Source organism: Thunnus thynnus, chromosome 17, assembly GCF_963924715.1.
Source record: "Thunnus thynnus chromosome 17, fThuThy2.1, whole genome shotgun sequence".
Lineage (NCBI taxonomy): Eukaryota > Metazoa > Chordata > Actinopteri > Scombriformes > Scombridae > Thunnus > Thunnus thynnus.
This window is the reverse complement of record NC_089533.1, coordinates 28440969-28462543: the sequence shown is the minus strand read 5'-3', so window position 1 is coordinate 28462543 and position 21575 is coordinate 28440969. Positions and strand designations below refer to the sequence as shown.

Here is a 21575-nt window from a genome sequence, read left to right as displayed (position 1 = left end):
TTTGGGGTTGCACTGCTTTAAACCATAATGTGAAGTCATGTGATCAGAGAGAGTCAGCTATGGGGAATGCTGAATGACTGGTGTGTACATACATACTGCACTATCTGCTTGTCAACTTATTTGAATATACACATTTATATTCCCTTTGAATATTAAGCTAACATGGATCTTCATGGACCCAGAGGATCATGTTTGTGATTTGACCCCCTGACCTTTCAAGTATCATTATTAGGTCAAATTCTCCTCTTGACCAACACTTTCATCTCCTTACATTTATATATTAATAATTTGTTTTCACCAATTACATTTTGTAAGGTTTAGTCAACAAAAGCACTTTGGTTAAGGTTAGGAGGAGGCCATGGTTTGGGTTGAATGTCAATACAGTTAACACAACATGTCTTGTGCTTCAAGTCAATTTTGACTTTTTCAGTATTTAAACAAAACTGTGATATTTCCTGAACCATAACCAAAATCTGTCAATGCCTAAACATGAGAATAAAAAATGTTGATATTGTAGGGAAACAAATTAAATACAGTGTCAGTGAACATTAATGATGAAATGCTAATACATTCAGTAACAACATTTTGATGCAAAAACCTGACCGTGCAAATATGTAAATTGACAACATTATGTTAATACAGAAAGTAATATGCATGGCATTATGCTTTTAAAATGTATTTGCTATTGCTAATTAGTAGTAGCCCATATCAATGTAATTTCCATGACATTCTGTCCTGTTGACTTCATAATGTAACAGGTACATTCCTGCTGCTGAAGAGACACAAGCTGTTAACTATTTTCATTTCACTTACCTTTGCTTTTCACTATTAACACTTTACTACAAATGTTACATTTTCAGCCTACTACTAGTGACAGTAATAAGTACATTTGCTCTCTACATTTATCTGACAGCTGTAGATATTAGTTACATAAACTAAGATTTGATATATAATAAACTTAGAAAAATGATGCTGTATCATTGATGAAACATTTTAGCAGTTTATGAAGTACCTAACTTTACATTCACTTACATGATAGATTATACATGTTTACAACTAAACATGTTAATGCATCAGTAATAATAATCAAGTAATATCATATTATAACATGACACTCCACATGATTGTTACTTTTACTTTTGATACTTTAAGCATGCTTTTCTGACAGTATTTATGTACTTTTACTTGAGTCTTGAATGTAGGCATGACATCTTGTTACATTGTGGTATTACCAATTTCATAAAGGATTTGAATACATACTTCTACCATCAGTATAGTTCATGCCATCCATCACTTTGATATTTTCACAGCAGACATTCTGATTTGTCATGGTAGGAAAAGCACAGGTGTCCCAGTAAGTCATGGCAGTGTGGCAGTGAGCCAGCATGTGCGGTAGCAGGACCCGAAAATGAAGCAACAGTCTAAATGTGTTCTGTGAAAAAGGTCTATGAATATTGCAGCCTCTAGTGGCCGCAAAGGCAGCAGCAAAAATCAGTCCGTTTATTTTACAGCTTCAAGATGTCCTAATAATTTAAAGTTTCCTGGGTAAAACAATGTCATGAAACTGTATCAACATTGTCCTTTCCAGAAACCTTCCTATGCATTTCCAGTTACACATCAGTTTATTTCTGGGAAATAATAGAAAATATGAAACCCATAAACTAAAACATTACCAGTCAGTCATATGAATCCAGTCTTTAAAGCTTACATTATATTATATGAGCTGTAAACAGTGAGGTACCATTTAGGAACTACCAAAGCACTCCACTTGTTGAAATGGATACATTACCACCCATGGGGGCAGCAAGCTGGGGCTTTTTGTCAACTACTCCATCCCTGATGATAACGAGGAGATGGTATTCAGCAATTACACTGCAGCTTCTTTTCCTTTGTTCTTTCTTATTTTGAGATTCCCAGCTGCCAGTCATTATGAGCAAAGAAAACTTCTGCAAAGAACCCTCTGCAAGTGAACTGCAACTGTGCTGCCTCCTGCTCCTGTTTGGTTTTTGTCATGTGTTTGTGACACATTTTCAGCAGTTTTATTTGTACAGCAATAGGTGCGAGGACACTTTATTCTTAAATTCTTAAATAAACTTTTTGTTACATTTACAACTTTTGAAGCTTTTTTTAAAAAGGTCTAAAGGGAGGTTGTGTCAAGATTATACAACCAATTATACTGTAGTCTCAGCAAATATTTGCTCATCTCACACCATATTCTCAGATGCAGCAACTGTATCCAGCAGATCATTGACTGACTTGTTTATTCAGAGTCACCTGCTGGGCTGGGAGGCTGGCCACGTTCAACAATGAGCACATTTATGAGTTGGTGTTTGGGTTAGGACCAGCTCCCAGACTGGCAGATTCATGTTTGTGTAGTAGCCTTCCTTTGGAATTTGGATTTGGTTGCTCTGGTGAACTCAGTAAAATCACTCTGTGAAGACTCCTTGAAAACTCATTTAAAAAGAACAAGTCATCCATGACTAAGCCAGTCTACTTTCAAAGGAGACTGCAGAGAAATTAAGTCATGCTGACTTCATGTGCTCTGCGTAACTCCTCCTATTCGGATGTTTGAAAATCTGACTGGTTCATGTGCATACAAAATATATTTTGTTATATTTTTGAAATTAAGTGGCCGAAATGTATTTGTGTCATGGTGTGTCAAAAGAGGAGGTCATAATAGGTGTAAGTGATTTTTATGTAGACTACTCCGGTTTACTGGGTAGGCCTGTGATACATCAAAGGACAGTGGTGGAGGAAGTATTCAGAACGCTTACTCAAGTAAAAGTAGCAATACTGCAAATAAAAATACTCCATTAAAAGTAAAAGTCCATTGTAAATGGTACTTAAGTAAAAGTGTGTAGTATTACTCAAATAGTGTAGTATTTATTCAAGTATTATTCAAAGAGTGCCCTGGTAGCCGAATGATTACTGTGCACATGCCACATAACCACAACATCCATGGTTTGATTCCAGCTTTGTCTCTCTCTCCCCTTGTTTCCTGTTTGCCTCCTCACTGCCCACTATCCAAAAAGGCAAAAAATACAAAGAATAAAATTTTTTAAAAAGTTTAAAAAAAAAAATAAAAAAAAGTGTTATTTGAGTACTTAAAGCCATGTGAGGCTGCTTGTGATTTTGGGCTATACCTCAAACTTGTACTTAAGTACAGTACTTGAGTAAATGTACTTAGTATGCTGTACAGATTGTAATGTTGGGTTATTTGTATTATTGGGCTACATAAAATATAATTTGACTTGACTCGACTAGCTACATTTCACTGCTGTCAAAAGGCCAAAAAATATCCTGAAAGCCATGGGTGGATGAATCCATTAGAGAATCAGGTGAAAATTAGCCACATCTGCACTACCTGTTCTGTGTCATACTGAGGCAACAGGCTGAGAACAGTTACACTAACAGGATCAACAAGCTGAACAGTGAGGCTGGCTCTGTTCTGAACACAGCACCTTCATAAGTATGATAACACCAAGGTGTACCACTGAACATCACACAAGATCCTTCCTCCCAGTTTACATGAGTCTGTACAACTCCTCTCTCTCTGCTGGACACCTTCATTTGTACTTTATTTTATTGTTTTATTTTTTTCCTACAGTACTTTAACAGCATTCTATTCAACTCTTTCTTGTGTATGCATATTTCATTTTATTATGCATGCACATAGTATATTTATATTATGTATATATTTATTCCACTATGTATATTGAGAATTTTAGGCACAAAAATTATCCCTTGTGATAGAATTCGATCTTATCTTATTGTAAGTTCCTTTATCTAGGAATATGCATCATGTAAATTTTGACATGAAACTACCAGAGAGGGAAGCTCTTATCGTCACAAAGTAATTCACATACAAGGAAACTGTGTACAAGAACTAGACAATACCCTACCAAACCCGGAAATAAGCAAACCAATGATAATAACTAGTACAAAAATCACTATACTAATATCAAAAATTATTATAATAATTTCAGCCCATTACCACTGTTAGGGTTGTTCGCGTGCACCTACAGCAAAAAGAGAAAAAAACAGAGGCAAAAGGAAGATGAAGGAATGGCGTTATCAAATTAAAAAAAAAAAAAAATTAAGAAAGGGGAAAGGAGGGAAGTTAAAAGTAAGTAAATAAATAAAAGAGAAGAGATAAAAAATATAATCGAAAAAAATATAATCCGCCGTCGTCATCATTTACCACCTGGCAGAGCGTGACGTCAGCGCTGCCAGCGTGGAACGCACGTCGTACGCCAGTCCAGGAAGTAAACTGTCCGGTTCAGTCAGCGAAACGAGAAAGAAGTAAAGTGAGAGCAGCAGATACTCGTTAAATCCAGCAGTTCAACTTGGTTTCCTGAAGCCGTCTGACGGGACACCGCAGCGGTTCCTTGCCACAGTGTTTCTGCGGACACGGTGAAGCTGACAGTTGTGTACGGTGAAGGTAAGCGGAGCTGCGTGTGTGTGTGTCCTGGCTAGCGCTGTGTGTCAGCTGTGTGACCGGCACCGAGCACCCTGCTGCGGCTGCTCTCACTGCGGTGCTGTGCGGGTTACTGCGTGTATTTCCAGTGTAACACAGCATCTGCTCTCACTGCGGTGCTGTGCGGGTTACTGCGTGTATTTCCAGTGTAAAACACGCTTTCGCTGTATCACTGATGAAAAAGATTGCGGTGCCGTCTGATGGACTGCTGGTCCTTTAACAGTCAATATGACAGCAGCAGAGCACCTGTCAGAGCCACGTAATGTCACATAGATATACGGAAACATGGTTATCAAATGTAACAAATACTCTCTCTGTGTAATTAATGTAAATACACCTGCTGATAACTTACTTACTACCTAATAGCTCTTCTGGTCAGTGTAAGACGGTTGCAGAAGTCGATACCTACGATAGTTACTACTACTACAAATTTTTATTCAAATAATAATGATAATAATAAAAATAACAATAAAAAAATCTGATAACGATATGTCGGCCGATATTGGTTATCTTTACACAACTCATAATTAGGGGTCCAAGCAGCAAAGCTTTGCTGCTGGACTTCTATTGTTTTTGTTCGCCTTCTTCTTCTTCTTTTTCTTCTTCTTCTTCTTCTCTAGGCTCCAAGCTAACGTTATATTCTGACTTCTGCTTAGAAGTGAGTTTACAGCTCACAGTAACTTAATACAATATACTCTCTTTTGTTTGATATCTAGTATTGTCAAAAAATGTTGCCGACACTAGATATCACCATGATATTACCCTCTAACTAGTTCGTACGCATTAGCTAGGAGGGCTAACTTGTTCTTGTTTTTATTACGTGAATGTTGCTTTTGTTCAACCAATCATTGGCTGAAGAGTAGGTAGAATTTCAGTCGAGCAAGATTTTTGATTGACTGCAACCCTAATTTTTATAAAAATAAGCCTGTAGTTATTCACTCAGGACATAGCACTGCTTTAAAGCACTTCTAATTTAAGCATTATGTTCATAACTTAATAGGCTAACTGTTGAATCTTTTCACATCTTTTCACGTCATGTCTTTAGCATCAAATTATGAAGAGTGGTACCGATAAGAATCGGTGTCAATATCGGTATTGATAAAATCCTAACAATACCCATCCCTAGCTTAGAGTGAGAATTCTTCCGTCATTTTAATCTCCCAATTCATCTGTATCTTTGTTTCAATGGTCTTCTCCTCTAAAAATGTCAAGTTTTGCGACTTTATCTCAATTTTCTTAAGAAACAGTCGGGCAAATCATCTCAAAACTTAGGCAGGATCATCTACGGACTTCACTGATTTTAAGTTATCAAGGAAATTTCGAAACATGCATCCATTTTGAAATTATACCTTTTTAGACCTGTGTCTTTAAGTCTAGTTTTACATAAATGCTCATAAATCAAAATGAGCTCAGTCCATTGTAACCAAACTTGATGCACATGTTCAGACACAGTCCAGGGATACTTTGCCACTAGGGGGCACCACAAATGCGAAAAGTTTATATCTCGTAATTGGCTGCATGGATTTGGGCAAAATTCAGTTTGCATGATGACTCAGTCGATGCACAAAATTTGATAATGATTGATTAAAGTAGGCGTGGCTTATGACAACAAATCTAGACATTTCACATTCCATACGTCAAAAAATCAAAATAAATCACCCGTACTTCCTACAAAATTAATTAACATCTATATATCAGGAAACTACCTACATCTGGGTAGTTGTGGCTCACTTGTTAACCTCTTTCTCTTCTCTTCCTCCTCGGCCTCCACCAGCCAGATAGGTTAGTGTTTTGTGTTTTGTTGGCACACATCACACACACTTCGTTCATCAAGTTGCTCACTCTCATTGACTTCAATGCAGTCATTTACTAATTGTATGCAGAACTAAGTTAATGTTTAGTGTCAACCGCTGTCAGTGACATCTGTGTTGTCCTGATGGTCTAGTGGTCTAAACACATGCCCTGTAACTGCACAATTATTGCAACCAAGAAATGTGTTTTCCTGTAGGGCATGACATTTTATAGTTGAAAAAGAAGCTTGTCACTACTCTCTGGTGGACAGATTTTAAAATAATGACACTGTCACTGTGTTGCTATTCTTTGGCATGTTTTCTGGCATTTTTTGGCATTTCTATACCACAATTTCTTGTCCTTTATTGGCTGACATATATGCAGATACTGATATACTAGCTAATATCAGTTGATATATTGGTCTTGTTGATTTATTGGATGGGCTCTAAAATAAATAAAACTCATTAAAAAAAGAGGCCAGTCCTTATCTTAAAATAGCTCATTTTGGCTCCTGGTTTAATTTGATTTTGTCATGAAAGTTGGCAGTGTATGTGATAGTTGTATTTTTAATGTTAGTTTTGCAGCTCAAATTAGTATTTCCTTTTAATCAAATTGTTTTACGTATTAGAATATATTCTGAAAGAACCAGTATTCATTCATTTTACAGTAACAAATTATGACAAAATACCTTCAAACGTTTTTGTTTAAATGTGTGTGTACTTTATTCAATCAGGTAATTGAAGTATCTGTTACGTACCTTGTGGACAAAGTCAAGGCAGCTTAGCCATTCAGGTTTGAAATAGTTGGTAATGCTTTCATAAAACAATGTCTTGTTTCATTGATCTTTGTGCAGCAGCTGTCCAAAGTAAACACACAGTGAATGGGCAAATGAAGTGTCATAATCATTTGAATGCTCTATTGTATTCATTCCTTGAGACCTAAAATTACAGCCTATCAAGTGGAGAGACCTTTTCAGGTTGTATTAAGCATTGCAGTGGAAGTGGTTTATGTTTGTGATTGTGAGAAAAATGTTCAGTAATAATTAACCAAAAGGTGGCCAAAGCTAATCTTCCGTCATTTGACATGCTTTAAGGTGACCTAGATGGGCTGCAAAGCACTCATCTCTCCGCTGGCAGCACTTGCCGGTGTGCAGAGGCAGGAAGCCAGTGAGGGATCATGCTCATGTTGCAGTGCTACTGATTTCCTCTGGTTTGTTTAAGCACAAGTCTGGAAGTGAGGCCTGCATCTGGGCGGGATAACATGAAGAACAAGCATTACACCCTCCCAGTGAAGCACGCTACTGACACATCCATATGTATGTTTTCTTATATCCAGATCTGCGATGGGAACTTCTGTGCCTGTGGCTGCTAATTACCAGCAAGTGTGTAGGTTCCAATTAATGAGTATCTCATGAGAACAGGATCGCATTCAGCCCTGCTAAAACTGTAGCTTAGTTTTTGCAGAATCTTGGGTACATTCATTCTCAATTAACGCAGCTGCATGTGTCCTCTTCATTCTATGTTCTCAGACAATATAGCACCTTCAACCACCTTATTGTTTATTTTTGTTTACAGAGGTAATACAGCTATGGAACTAATATATTAACAGCAGTGATGTCGTGCACACTTAGCTGTAACAATGCTCTGGTTCCTGAAAATCTATTGTGTAAACAGTGATCATGTAAATATTGACATTAATTTCTTTCAGTGACTAAGTTAAGAAAGTTTCATTCTTAATTGGTTGTCAGTAATCATTAAATAGTGCACAGGTCAGAGGGTTAGATGGTTTTTTTTAGATATGTGAATGTATATTCATGCCAAACTGTTGCATTTCATGTTGCAATATGTGTGTCAGAGCCCATAGAGTCATACGGGATGTAAAAACATGTGCAAACACCATGTAGAAGATGAGGGTCTTACTCTGATTCGCAAACTAAGCTAACTATCAAAAAACACAATTAGCTCAACTATCAACAATTTTTCAATTTTCAATTTTTCTGTCTTAAAACAACAATCAGGAGCCCAAATGAACATTGAAACGTATTTTTTCTCTCTGTAATTCTTCTTCCTGTTCATACTGACCATCAGAAGATCTCTTCACAATGTACTTACAGTGAAAGTGCATTGCTCAGGGGTGCAAACAACAAGAATAATGCTGGGATTGATTTTGTTTGCCCATGCAGCTTTACTGTTGACACTTGACATTTTGGTGTTGAATATGTTTCTCTGATGGACCTCCCCTACCAGCAGCACAGTTTCTTCCCTGCTCTGATTCTGATTTAGTTTCCATTTCAGCTTACTTCTTATTATTTCATCCTTATTTATGTGTCATAAATATATTTTGTTGTTATTGATTCCATGTGTTAATCAACAGAGATATTTCAAAGATTTCACACAAGTAAATATATTTTTTAAATTTGATCATACTGTATAAGCTTATGCATGTTTATTTATTTTTAGAATGAACATATCAGATTGACTGTTCATGCTCTGAGTATACACGTGATTGATCACATGATCACTTGAGAGCCTCATTTGAAGGTTTCTCCTACTCTTTGCTGTCAGTAGGAGTCACTTAACTTTCTTATTCACACGTTGGCTCTTTAGAGCATTTATAAGTGTATTTCTTAGATGTTTTATACATTAAAGCCGTTTTTGTAATGGATGTGACACTTCATTTATGAATCTTCTGTACTTATCTTCCTATTAAGACAAAATATACTTACCTTGAAGAGATTGTTTCTCTTCAAGGTAAGTACAATCTATAAAGTTTAGTGTGCTGCAGCCTGCTGGTTCTTGTGCTGGCCCCCATAACAAAGTCTAGTTTAAAGGGTTCATTTCAGGCTTAACGGGAAAAACAGTGGAGACTTGAATAGGTGTGTATCACAGTTGTAATGTGTTTACAGTAAGTGAGGAGGCACTCTGCCTGTTCAGACAGAACAGACCTTTGGGTGGTGCTCTGAATAGATAACTACAGCTATCATTTGGTTTTTATGGTTCTCACTGTCTGCTGCTTATTGATCTACATACAAACCTAAATATGTTGGAAACAATGGAGACGGTATTTTACCATGACAGACACACATTGTTTATGTTTTTACATGTGAGTGTATGCTGTGAATACAAAATCAATGTGTCTAGATGTATACTGTGTAAATACTATATCACACACACACTCATCAGTGTTCTGTCTTAAAAATGATTATCCTAATATTCTTTTTAACTCTTTCCCAGTACACACATACACATACACACACACACACACACACACACACACACACACACACACACTTTAGATGATGGTGGACGTCACGCTGGCTCAAGTGGGCAAGAATCTGAGTGATGCCATGAGGATCTTGGGAGATGGACAGAGGTGAGATTACAGCCTATTGTCCTCATTATTGTAATTAACAAAACAAGCAATAAATATGACAGCTTGGAAAATGATCAGAAGGTGAAATTATTATTTGCTGATGATGAACCTCTGTTTCAGACACTTTAACCCTTTTCCCTCTGTTAGTCGAACATCTCTCCCTTCTCTTTTCTCCAAACGTTAATGCTCTTTAAGATTATAAACATACAACTTTTCCACTAGGAAGTATCACCCAGCAAATTAGCAAAACACATAAAGCATCTGTATGTCTGTGTTAGGTATGAATTCAGACCTAGAAGCACATGAATAGAACATTACATAATATACCAAACCGGAGCATCCTGAGGTCACTGTGTGTTTGTGGTGTGTGCATCTGTGTAGAGAGCTGGAGGCAGGAACAGAGAGACGGCGCTTCAGTAGAACCAGCATTCCTGGACCCCTGCAGGGAGAGTAAGATACACACACACACACACACACCACAATCAGTCCAGGCTGGAAGTTTCATGTTTTCTAATCTAATCAGTGGCTTGTTTGCATGTTCTGTGCAGTGGTCAGGATGTTGCCACTATTCTGCACCTAGTTCACAACCTCATTCATGAAGAGGAGGAGGAAGAGGACAAGCCAAGCCAACAGTAAGTAGAACTAATCAGTGGGGAAAATGTGCATAACCATAGTATTTGCACTCTTTCAATTTTCTGTTTTAGATCATGTTGAAATCCAAATCCTACTAATAAGTAACGGATACTATGTAACCAATGGTGAAAGAAGTACTTAGATCCTTTACTTAAGTGGTACCAATACAACAATTTAAAAATACTCTATTACAAGTAAAAGTCCTGCCTGAATCCTACTTAAGTAAAAGTACATAAGTATTTGCAGCAAAATGCACACAGGTACGATATTTCCAGACTCAATGAGGAAAAACAGGTTGTAAATGAAAATTAGCTTCAGTGAGAGATACAATGCTGCTCAGTCTTTGCTAAACGGCCGCTCTGCTGACCGTAAACACAGCGACATTAGAGTTAGTCAGTCTGGTTGGACTGGACACGCACAATGCATTCTGGTCGTTGTAGGACTCCCCCTGAATGCAGTATGGGGAATCTACAGCCTTTTTTTTCAGTTTTCTCCAGTCATAGGGCACTGATTTCAAAAATAATTGCACGATTTTACTACATAGGTGACCTAGTTTTAAGAAATCCTCATATTCACAGCAGTGAATTCTACCTTTAAAGTATTACTATTTGGTGGAGCTGTTAACAACTCATAGACATGTGAAATGTGACCCCGACTACACACTGCTTTTTGTAAGACGTCACTGGTTTCATCTTTAACAATGTGTTGTATTTTAAAAGCTTGTTATATTATCCATTGAGTCAAATCTTCTTCTGCAAAGTAACTGCTGATGAAAACTTGCCTTTTGGCTAACTTGGGTACATTTACATTTGTCTGAATGTTGATTCATGTACATTGTCCCTTTCCATATTAAAAAATAATTAAATTAAATAGTAACTAAAGCTGTGAAATAAATGTAGTGGAGTAGAAAGTACAATATTTCCCTCTAATATGTAGTGGAAGTATAAAGTAGAAGTATAAAGTAGCATAAAATGGAAATACTCAAGTAAAGTACAAGTACCTCAAAATTGTAGTTAAGAACAGTACCTGAGTAGATGTACTTAGTTACTTTCCACTACTGTGTGTAACTACGAGTAAGGATGATGCAGTTTCTGATGTATGTGGCAGTTTTAGTACTTCAAGATGTAAAGTCAACAGTGAAAAAGTTGAGTAATGTCAGGCTTGTCATTTACTGATGAATGAATGTTTTTTTTTTAATAATAAGGAACCTTATTATAAAAACACATTCTTGTACAGTACATATATGGTTCTGGGCTATCTAGAGAAGTTGTTTATATGAAACACCTAAATGATCTGATTGCTAGAAAGAAGGAAAGAAGCACTGAGAAGAGAGCTGTCAAAACTAAAGCAAATGTATTTTACTGAAAAAACTTTTTCAAGGAAATAGGTAAGGAATGGGGGGAATAGACATTCCTTAACAGAAAGTGTACAGTATGATAAAGCTGCTGTTTGGTGTCTCCAGTAGGATGCAGAATGTGGGTGAACAGGGTCACATGGCGCTGCTGGGTCACAGCCTGGCAGCCTACATCTCAGTGTTGGACAGAGAGCGACTGCGGAAGCTGACCACTCGGATCCTGTCTGACACCACACTGTGGCTCTGCAGACTGTTCAGGTAATCCTGTCGCTACAACCCTGCAGTACAGCTACTGAAAACATGTCCCTCGGTGACATGATGATTACACAGTTACAAGCATCAGAAGGAGCACATTAGCTTACTATCACTGCTGTTTTAGACATGGCAGCTCGACAAAGTCCTCTTTAAAGTCTCTGACACACAAGCACAAGGCACAAGGTGTTCCATTGCTTTAGTGACTTCCTTGTGGTTTATTTGCACAGTTATTGGCTGTGAAGGGAGGCCTACATCTTTTTGATGCCAGTGTTAAAGGGGCGGGACAGGATAGCATGTTGCATCATAGTGATTACAATTTGACTGGTGTTTTTGTTCAACTTAAATTACAAACTATTAAAAATAATGTATATTTTAATTATTTAAAACATGTTTGCAAAGAGAGGAGCAAATATTTCCTTGAATGAAAATGGTCTGTTTAAAGAATAAAGTTCAGGAGTGGTGAAACTATGGAATGATCTTAATGATGATTTAAAAGTATGCTGTACAGTTCAGAAATTCAAAAGAATGTTCAAAAATAATGATATTAACAGATATTTAATAATTGTTCAGTATCCCATCATAATAACTCTGTTTTAGTTTGTTTACTCTGTTGATAGAATGTATTAATACAATGTCTATCACCATGTGTACAGTATGTACTGTATATACAGCATGCGTATATAGATGTATGCTTACATATACGTATATGATATGTACATGTGTATGTATGCATGTGCATGCTCAATTTTTGTATTGAGAGAAAGGTAGTTTTCTGTTATTTAGATAAATAAAAATCAATCAATAAAAAAAGATTAAGATAATTTCACAGCTTGTTCTTTTTTAAAAGAAAGCTTGAACTCCATTAGTTTTGTCACGAATGTTCTTATCAGAATTTTTTTAGCCTATGTAATAAATCTAGGCCTTATTAATTCTCATGACTTGTCTCATCCACACCAATGTAATCTGTCATTTAGGTATGAGAGTGGTTCAGCCTACTTCCATGAAGATGACAGGGATGGCCTTGTCAAAGTGTGTCGGCTGGTCATCAATGCCCGTTATGAAGAATATGCCTCTGAGGGCTATGCAGTCCTCAACTCAAAACAGCCAATCATCTACCAGAGCGCCTCCTGCAGGCCTGGCCTGGGACAGCACTTGTGCAGCCAGGTAGGAAGGGTGGAACACACAAACTTACAAAGTTTCATGGAATTATCTCTCGTAGTGATTGAATAAATTTTTGTCTGTAGAAAAATGAGGCAATAGCAGGGAAACTGTTGTCACTCAGTGTTTTGACTTTTTGATTTTTCTGAGATGCCTTTAAGGCTCCTGGACTTTTAAACTACCTTTTGAGAAGTTAACCCACCTACATCACTTTCAAGTTTTAAATAACTATGTTGTGGATGTGTAGTGCTCACTGTCAAGCTTCAATACATTTTGAGTGCTGACCGAATTTTATATTTAAGTATCAAAAGCTCTGTAGTGATTAAGGCTGTTACTGAATACCTGGTCAGAATATTCTTCACTTATTCAGAATTTTAATGTTATACTGAATTTTATTTAGGAAAGTGCCTTGTGCAGTTGTTTAACACGAATACAACATGAAACATTGGTGCATATACAGCACCAATCAAAAGTGTGGACAATGCCAAGAGTGTGCCAAGCTGTCATCAAAGCAAAAGGTGACACATATTTTGGTTTGTTTAACACTTTGTTGTTTACTACATAATTCCATGTGTTATTCTATAGTTTTGATGTCTTCAGTATTAATCTACAATGTAGAAAATGGTAAAAAAAAAAAAAAAAAAAGAAAGAAAAACCCTTGAATGAATAGGTGTGTCCAAACTTTTGACTGGTACTATAAGAAACATGTTTTTGGAGAAAAAATTTGTTTAAAGACATCTGTTGAACCTCTGAACACAACATGCTACATGTGTTCATGTATTGTCTGTTGTGCTTGTGACCACGCCCAGCTGTGATGTAGCATTGAACTCAAGTGCAACACTACATCACTGTTGCACAGGGTGTATTAAGTCAGTGGGTGAAGGCACTTGATAAATATTATTTTGTTAACATTACTACTATTATATTATGTTATGGCACAATATTACAGGGTTATAAAGACAGCCCTAGAACACATTTACATGCAGGATTTTGTTATAGTCATTCAGATTACATTGTATTGTTAGCCATGCTAGTGATGGTAATGTTGGTCTGTCAACTGGTTGGTCCACCACTTTGGTCCAGAAATATCTCAAAAATTAATGGACAGATTGACTTGACATTTTGCACAGACATTGGTCAGATATGGTCTCCAGGCAATAAATTCTAATAAATTTGGTGATCCCCTGACTTTTCATTTAGCGCCATCATCAGGTCTAAATCCTAATTTGTCCACTACTTTGGTTTATGACCAAATACCTGTAAAACTAAAATCCTCAACTGTATTTTGTATTTAGGGGCTATTTAGCAATTATTAGCGTGCTAACTTGGTAATCTCAGATGAATCTAAGAATCTAGAATGGTAAATATTACTTGTTACATCAGCATGTTTGCATTTCATCGTGATCATGCTAGCATGCTGGTGTTAGCATTTAGCTCAAAGCACCTCTGTGCATATATAAATAGGAACTGATTTTTATGTCACTCTGTGTTGTTAGCTCGGCCTGCCTCTCTCCAGTTTGTGCACAGTCCCATGCAACACCATCTTTGGATCCCAACACCAAATGGTAGGAGAAATTCAAAACACACTTAACTTTCAGGTAGTTAAAACGAAAATGATTTTGACTTGTATCATATCGTTCACTATCAGGATGTCGCCCTGTTGGACAAACTAATCAAAGAGGACATAGAAGCTGGGAAGCTTCCTTTGCTGTTGATTGCCAATGCAGGTGAAGGAACACCCTGTTCAAACACCAAACTTCACTGTCTACAATTGTCTATAATTTTTTATGAGAGTAGATGTGGACTTTTGACTTTTTATTCTCAGGTACTCCTGGGGCTGGCCATACAGACAAGCTTGGTCGTCTGAAGGACCTTTGTGATCAGTACACCATGTGGCTCCATGTGGAGGGGTGGGTCATTTTATTACCCTCTATAATAGATGTTCTTAATGTATGCACCTCATGTTTAACATTAGTTCACCAAATGAATTTAGATAGCCTCATACTGTATATGCAGCTGTAAGTAAATGTTCCACATCAGATGCAATGTCAATGCAGCTTCAGCACACATATCCCATGAACATGTATGTTGTTTCCCTCTCTGCCCTCCTTCTTCTAGATACTGTTAGCTTTAGTGTTTGCTTTTGGAAGAGCTTCCTCTTTAAATGTTTGTCTTAAAGCAACCCAAATGCACCCACATGGCACACAATAGAAAATGTATTGCAGAGGTTGCAGTTTATCTCTGAACTGCTTTTTTCTGTTCAGGTAGTAACACCAATGACTATGTTTACATGCACAAAATATTCCGGTTATGGCCCTTATTCCGAAAAAGGCAATATTCCCACTAAGCTGTTTACATGTCTAATGAAATTTAATATTCCACTTATATTCTCATTTACATGAGGGTTTTCAGGGTTTCCCTCTGCTCCAGTGGGAGTGGAAATCACAAGATCTCTACAGGCAGTGAAGTAAACCAGTCAGGTGAAAAACATTAGTGAGCTGCTGCCTGATATTTATCAGTGATATGATATTATAAATTTATAGTTACAGGCATGGTTGGCCCATGATATTTACTACACTGCGGAGTGTTTTTGGTGCATCACACCAAGTCTTCACCATCAGTCCATGGCTGCATGTTAGCATAATAACCAATCCGCTCTGTCCCTGTGATGGAGAAGGTGCGTTCTGTTTTTCCAGCCCACCCTGAACAGCTCTCCACTCTCCTCTCATTCCTCTCCTCCGTCTGTCGTCCTGCTTCAGAATATGTCATCTTGCCTGCACAGGGGTAAACGGGCAAGAGGCCGTGTGTCACAGACTGTGGTAAAAACACTGATTGAGATGCATATTCTGAACGCACTGTATTCATGTCCAAAGAATGCTCCTAAAACCAGAATATTATCGGCAAATCCCATCATCATCAAATCTTAATCAGAAAATGCTACTTTTGGAATAAGGTCTAATTTGGAATATCCAAATGGGATATACTGTTTACATGTCCCGCATCAAATTCCAGATATTGTCATATTTGGAATAATAGTGGAATATTAGTGTGCATGTAAACATACCCGCTGTCATAAAATAGATGTCGTACATTGTCAGTGTTTTCTTTAAGATAAACATGCAGCCTCACCTTTATATTCCAAAATGAGTCCAGTGTAGTCATTGAAGTCTCTTCGCCCATTACTATAATGTTAACACTTACTGTCATGCTGTGATTTCTTCTTCAGAGTCAACCTGGCAACTCTGGCACTGGGTCAGGCTACATCTGCTGTCATGGTAATCTCATGTTAAAATGTTTTCATCCATGTATCGTTTTGTAGATCTTAACCTAAGGCCTGGGACCCCCAAAGGAGTTGCAAGATAAATCTAAGGGGTTGTGAGAGGATTAACAATATAGAAAAGAAGAAGAAAACATACTGTGTTTCTGCTGCACCAAATTTTATTCAGAATCTTAATCTGATCTTTGCTTTCTTGTTGTTTATGAATTGCTCAAAAAGGATTTAAACAATAAAATAATCTGAGAGGGAAAAAACATTCTTTGGTTGAAGTATTCATTACCGGTGATAAGGGGTCATATCGTTACTTCAAGAACTGTTGTTCCTCAGCAGTGCTACACTCCCTCTGTGGACCAGATGCAGATTATCAATAAGAATTGTAACTCTTTCTGCAATGGTCCTGAGAGCCCCAAAGCCATTATTTTTACAGAGAGATGAAACCAGCAATGTAATAATTTGTGCACAGTGTGTTGGAGGAAAAAAGACAGGAAAGCATCTCAGTCTCCACTCTCCACTCTTGCCAACTTCTGAGCCATCCCGGCAAATGTTATTGTCCCACATTGCTTTGATTATAGAAGCCAGACACCCTGGAAATGCCATGTTATGTTGACTTTGTGACTTGTGTGTATCTGTGAACATTGCTCTTTCCCCTCCAGGCAGCCACCAAAAGTGACAGTATGACACTGACACCAGGTCTGTGGCTGGGATTGCCTGCTGTAACTGCTGTCACCCTCTACAGACATGAAGACCCAGCACTGGTAGGCTCATATAGAGTACACTTCCAAAGCAATTGATGCAATACACCTTTTTAGGGTAGTTTTACCCAGTATTTGAACTATCCATGTTCAGATGTGCTTTTATCAATTAACATTAGTTATAGATCAGGAGTATTCCCTCCATGGCCAGTGTCTTTGTCATTCTCTAAATGCCTCTCTTCTTTCTCTCTCTGTGTTTTGTCTTAGTCTCTGGCAGCAGGTTTGACCTCCAGCCAGCCAGTGGAGAAGCTACGAGCGCTGCCTCTCTGGCTCTCTCTGCAGTACCTCGGTCACAATGGAATTGTCCAGAAGATCAGACATGCCACTGCTCTGGTGAGTATAATTACACTGTAGCTCACAGCTGATATTGATTTGTAGGTGAAGTCATGCAAACTGAGTGATAGTGTGTGAGATAGTGTGTGAACTCCAGACCCTCAAGATTTACAAAGAATTAGATCTTTGGGAGCTTGATGAGACAGAGTTGCGGTTAATGACTGCTGACTGAAATACATAAAAATATAATATTTGAAACATCAGCAATAAATTATTGTCAGAAATTACATTTGACACACATGTCATATTAACAAGTTAAGCATCATTGAAATCATATTCTTTACTTTGTTAGATATGGAAAACAGGCATTTCACCTTTATCTCTCTCCCGTCTAGAGCCAGCAACTGCTGCAGAAGCTAAAAACTTTGACCTCCATCAAAACATCGGTAGGTGATCTCTTGATGTTCTGCCATAGATAATAACATAATGTCTACCATAATAAATGGTGAACAGGTTGTCAGATATTTTGTGAGAACTTTATAATGGCTATTTCGCTCAAATAAGTGAAGAAACACAACACAAACAAGAAGCAGGAAGACAATGCCAAGTAAGAGATACTCCAGAGATACTGTCCAGATACTGGAAAATACCAATCTGTATTGTTTTATAACTATAAGAAACTAATTGTTTTAAAACTCATGCCCTCATGCATGTACCTTACTAAATATAGAGCCCTACTATTTGTGTCATAGTGGTGCTGCAGTCACCTTTCACAGCACTGTCCACTACATGCTGCCTTGCCTGGTTTTAACTACTGACAGAAAGACTACACAGCTGGGATTAAAAAAGTAACAAACTTGAGGATCTTATATAAAAATATGACATTTAAGGTATGATGATAAAAGTATACATTTCCAACAAAATATGTTATGAAATAACAGACATCATAACAAAGAATTCTATAAGTAGTACTAAAATCTAACTTTGGCCTCTAATTTCACAGCGGTAAACTGGCTGTATGGCAGATAATCGTGGGTGTGTTGATCCTGATGTGCTGAGCTTTGACTGGACTTTAGAATCAGTTAAAGGATAAAGAAGTCTGGTGTTATTCTATATTTTTATTATTGTCATAAACACACCACAACCAACAAAGTGTCCATCTCTCAATACTTTCTGACCTCCCTACCCTGTGGCTTTAAGCCCCAAGCCCATTGGTTTCCACTGAAGACGTTACTCTTTAAAAACGATTCACAAATACATAGTTTCATTTCTAAATAAGGCTCAGTAATTTCTGAAAACAGATGGTCCTTGTAGTTTTTAAGCAAATATACATTTGGTGCTCTGCTGCTGGTTTTCTGGCAGCAGGACGATGTGTGTGGGACTAAGTCAAAATAAACTACAGTGTGTGTGTGTTCATGGTAATGAAGGAACATGTCACTCAGTGCAACAGTGTGGCTCACTGATGTGATCTTAATAGTTTTTGGACAACAATGGAAAAAGAAGATATATCAGACTTAGATACACACACCATACTTGCTAGTAGATCAATTAATTGTTAATTTTTGGACTGCACATGGGATTTGTTGACAATAAGAAAAATGGAGATTATCACCACTTTTAAATAATGCAAAGGTGCAGTAGACACATTTTCTCATTCTCTCTAATGGAGCAAGTGCTTGTCCCTGATTTCTGTCAGTAGCTGAAGGTAAATATTAGTTTGTCTTAAGGCTGATGGATTTCAGTGGTAAACTAACACTTGACAGTTCATCTTCTGTTGAACTGTGATGGGGTTCATGATATCAGTAATTGAGATGGCAACACAGCTCATTATATTCAATTAGCTTCACCTTTTCAGTATGATTACTGCCAGCTTTGCACATGCCACTGTGAAACTAGAAGCCTTTGTGTTTGTGTAGACACAATCTGAACACTCTACCTCAAGTTCATCATATGACAAATAAGACGATTTTTTAGATTTTGGTACAACTTGGCCCATAGATTGTTATCTTATATAATTACCACCCCGTCACGTGTGAAACACATGTTGACATAGAAATATTGGCTAATAAGTGATCTAATTTGCATATTAGACATCTCAGGTAGAGCTGCCATGGTATTGATTTTTTCCTTACCGCACAAATTAGTAAAGCCATTCACCATTGCTGTAACCACCATTTAAAAACAAATAATTTAAACCTCAGGTGTTATAAAATAATTGGTTCCTAGACACCGGTTAACTTTTCAAATGCATTTATCCCTGTAGTAGTCTATTCTTTATAGCCTCTGTAGTCTAAGAGGCTGATTTTGCAGCAGGAATATGGCATACGGCAGGCACGTCATTCTTTATGTCAAGCCTAAGAGAATAACGATTGTCCCATCACTTGAGCCACTCACTCAGTGGTGAGTGGTGATCAGCTTGGCTCTGTGGTGGGTGGGACGTGATTGTGTTACTGCCGTAATGCAGTTACCGCAGTTTAAAGGAGTGAAAAGGTTCAGAGCCTATCTATGTATCAATAACTAACATGAAGAAATGACTTCCAGCTGTTTAAAGACAAAACCCATTTCTGTCTATAGGATGTGCTTGAGGCAGAGATCTCTCTCATCGAGGCTTTGAGCATGGTAAAACTAGAGTTATGTTGATACTGAAACAGCCTCGGGTACAGACTTGACTTCAAGGCTTGTTCACTGGCATCCACTAAATGCAAACTGCTCTGATATCTAATGTGATGTAAATTCACCCTAGTGAGTGTCTGGGATTAGTAGAATTATACATTACCCATACTGTAATCAAGATGCAGTGAACAATCAGTGTTGGGGATCAGAATCATCACACAGTGGTACTAAAACTCATAGTAGCTTGGTAGTTTTCTCACAGTCAGCCACATTCATGTGAAGATGCTTCAGAGTTTTTAGTACCACTGTGTTAGTGAGATGTGTATGTACCAATAGGCGCGTGTGTGAGTGCTTTCTGTATGTATGTGTGTGTATGTATAGCTGTAGTTCATAGTCAGTGTGGGTTGCCTTGGTTCCAGGGCGTGGTGTCGCCGATTCCGCCCATCTCCGGGGCTTCACTGCGGGACGTTCTGGGCTCTCTCATGCTCTCTATTGTAGGTGGGACCAAGCCTCTGCCTGTCTCCCTCACTCCGACCTTCCCCTGCCACTTCCCCTCTGTTCTCCTTTTTCTTCCTTTTCTTTCCTCTTTTCACTCCTGACCATTTTCCTTCACCCACATAAGCTCAGCAGTATTTGGGTCTCCATTGGCTGATGGACTGTTCACTTCTTCCTAATTGTTTAGGATGTGGACCACTCAGGCATGTTCTTTGAGGTACTTCAGGGAATGCCTCACCACACTCATGTTTTTGTTGCCTTTGGAAGAAATAGAAGGGTCATGAATAATTAATGAATGTGTCATGTGCTGTTGCAGTTCATCACTTATTTTAGTTTAAAGGTGCAGTGTGTAGGATTTAGTGGCATCTAGCGGAACTTAGCAGAAATGGAATATAATTTTAACAAGCATGTTTTAATTAATGTATAATCACCTCAAAATAAGAACTGTTGTGTGTTCGTTCAATTAGAATGAGTCCTTCATATCTAGATAGGGAGTGAGTCCTCTTCCATGGAGCCCGCCATGTTGCACCGCCATGTTTCTACAGTAACCCAGAATGGACAAACCAAACACTATAGAGAGGGCCTTTTGTGTTTTTCGCGAGTTTCACGGCCACCTACATATACGGTTCTCCAACACACTTGGAAGGGGAGGGGGAGGGATATTCAGTTGGTTGCAATCTGTAACCTCACTGCTAGATCTACTAAATCCTACACCCTGGTCCTTTAAAATAAGAAACATTTATAAAAATTCCAGTATTCATATTATTGATATTGTGACCTAGTGTTGGAATGCGTAAATATCCATAATCCATATGTATAAATGTGCAAACTCTTGACTTTATAGGAAATTTGTCTCACTGTTAGAGAGCAAGCTGTTTATTCCACTAAGCATACTTCCCTGTCATGCTCACGGCATGCTAACCTCAATCATATGCAATTTCAAGGTTTTGCAGAACATGTTGAGATTCCTAATTTTCAATTGTTAGGACTGGAGTTATTTGACATAGCATTTTAGCATTTTAGCCTGTTTCTTTGGAGCTGAATGACTGCCCACATCTCTGATTTGTTCAGTGATTGAAACAGGTCTGTTGTTGTGCTCATTGATGGCTGTGCCCTGAAAAATGC

The 21575-nt window shown here is 37.8% G+C and overlaps 1 protein-coding gene across 2 annotated transcripts in view; it reads left to right on the top strand.

Annotated features, from left to right (window-relative positions):
* The first annotated feature begins 4243 nt into the window (after window positions 1–4243).
* pdxdc1 (pyridoxal-dependent decarboxylase domain containing 1) overlaps window positions 4244–21575 on the top strand; it is a 35265-nt gene continuing 17933 nt past the window's right edge. Inside the window, exons 1-13 of one of the 2 annotated variants that reach the window (XM_067571046.1) lie at window positions 4244–4441; window positions 9502–9640; window positions 10022–10090; window positions 10189–10272; window positions 11739–11885; window positions 12857–13046; window positions 14537–14605; window positions 14689–14767; window positions 14866–14950; window positions 16267–16315; window positions 16971–17072; window positions 17277–17402; window positions 17738–17788. In XM_067571046.1, coding sequence (XP_067427147.1) covers window positions 9564–9640; window positions 10022–10090; window positions 10189–10272; window positions 11739–11885; window positions 12857–13046; window positions 14537–14605; window positions 14689–14767; window positions 14866–14950; window positions 16267–16315; window positions 16971–17072; window positions 17277–17402; window positions 17738–17788 — 1128 coding nt within the window. In that variant the 5' untranslated portion in view covers window positions 4244–4441; window positions 9502–9563. Of the gene's footprint in view, window positions 4442–9501; window positions 9641–10021; window positions 10091–10188; window positions 10273–11735; window positions 11886–12856; window positions 13047–14536; window positions 14606–14688; window positions 14768–14865; window positions 14951–16266; window positions 16316–16970; window positions 17073–17276; window positions 17403–17737; window positions 17789–21575 lie in introns of both variants that reach the window. The other variant, XM_067571045.1, reaches the window with a different exon arrangement.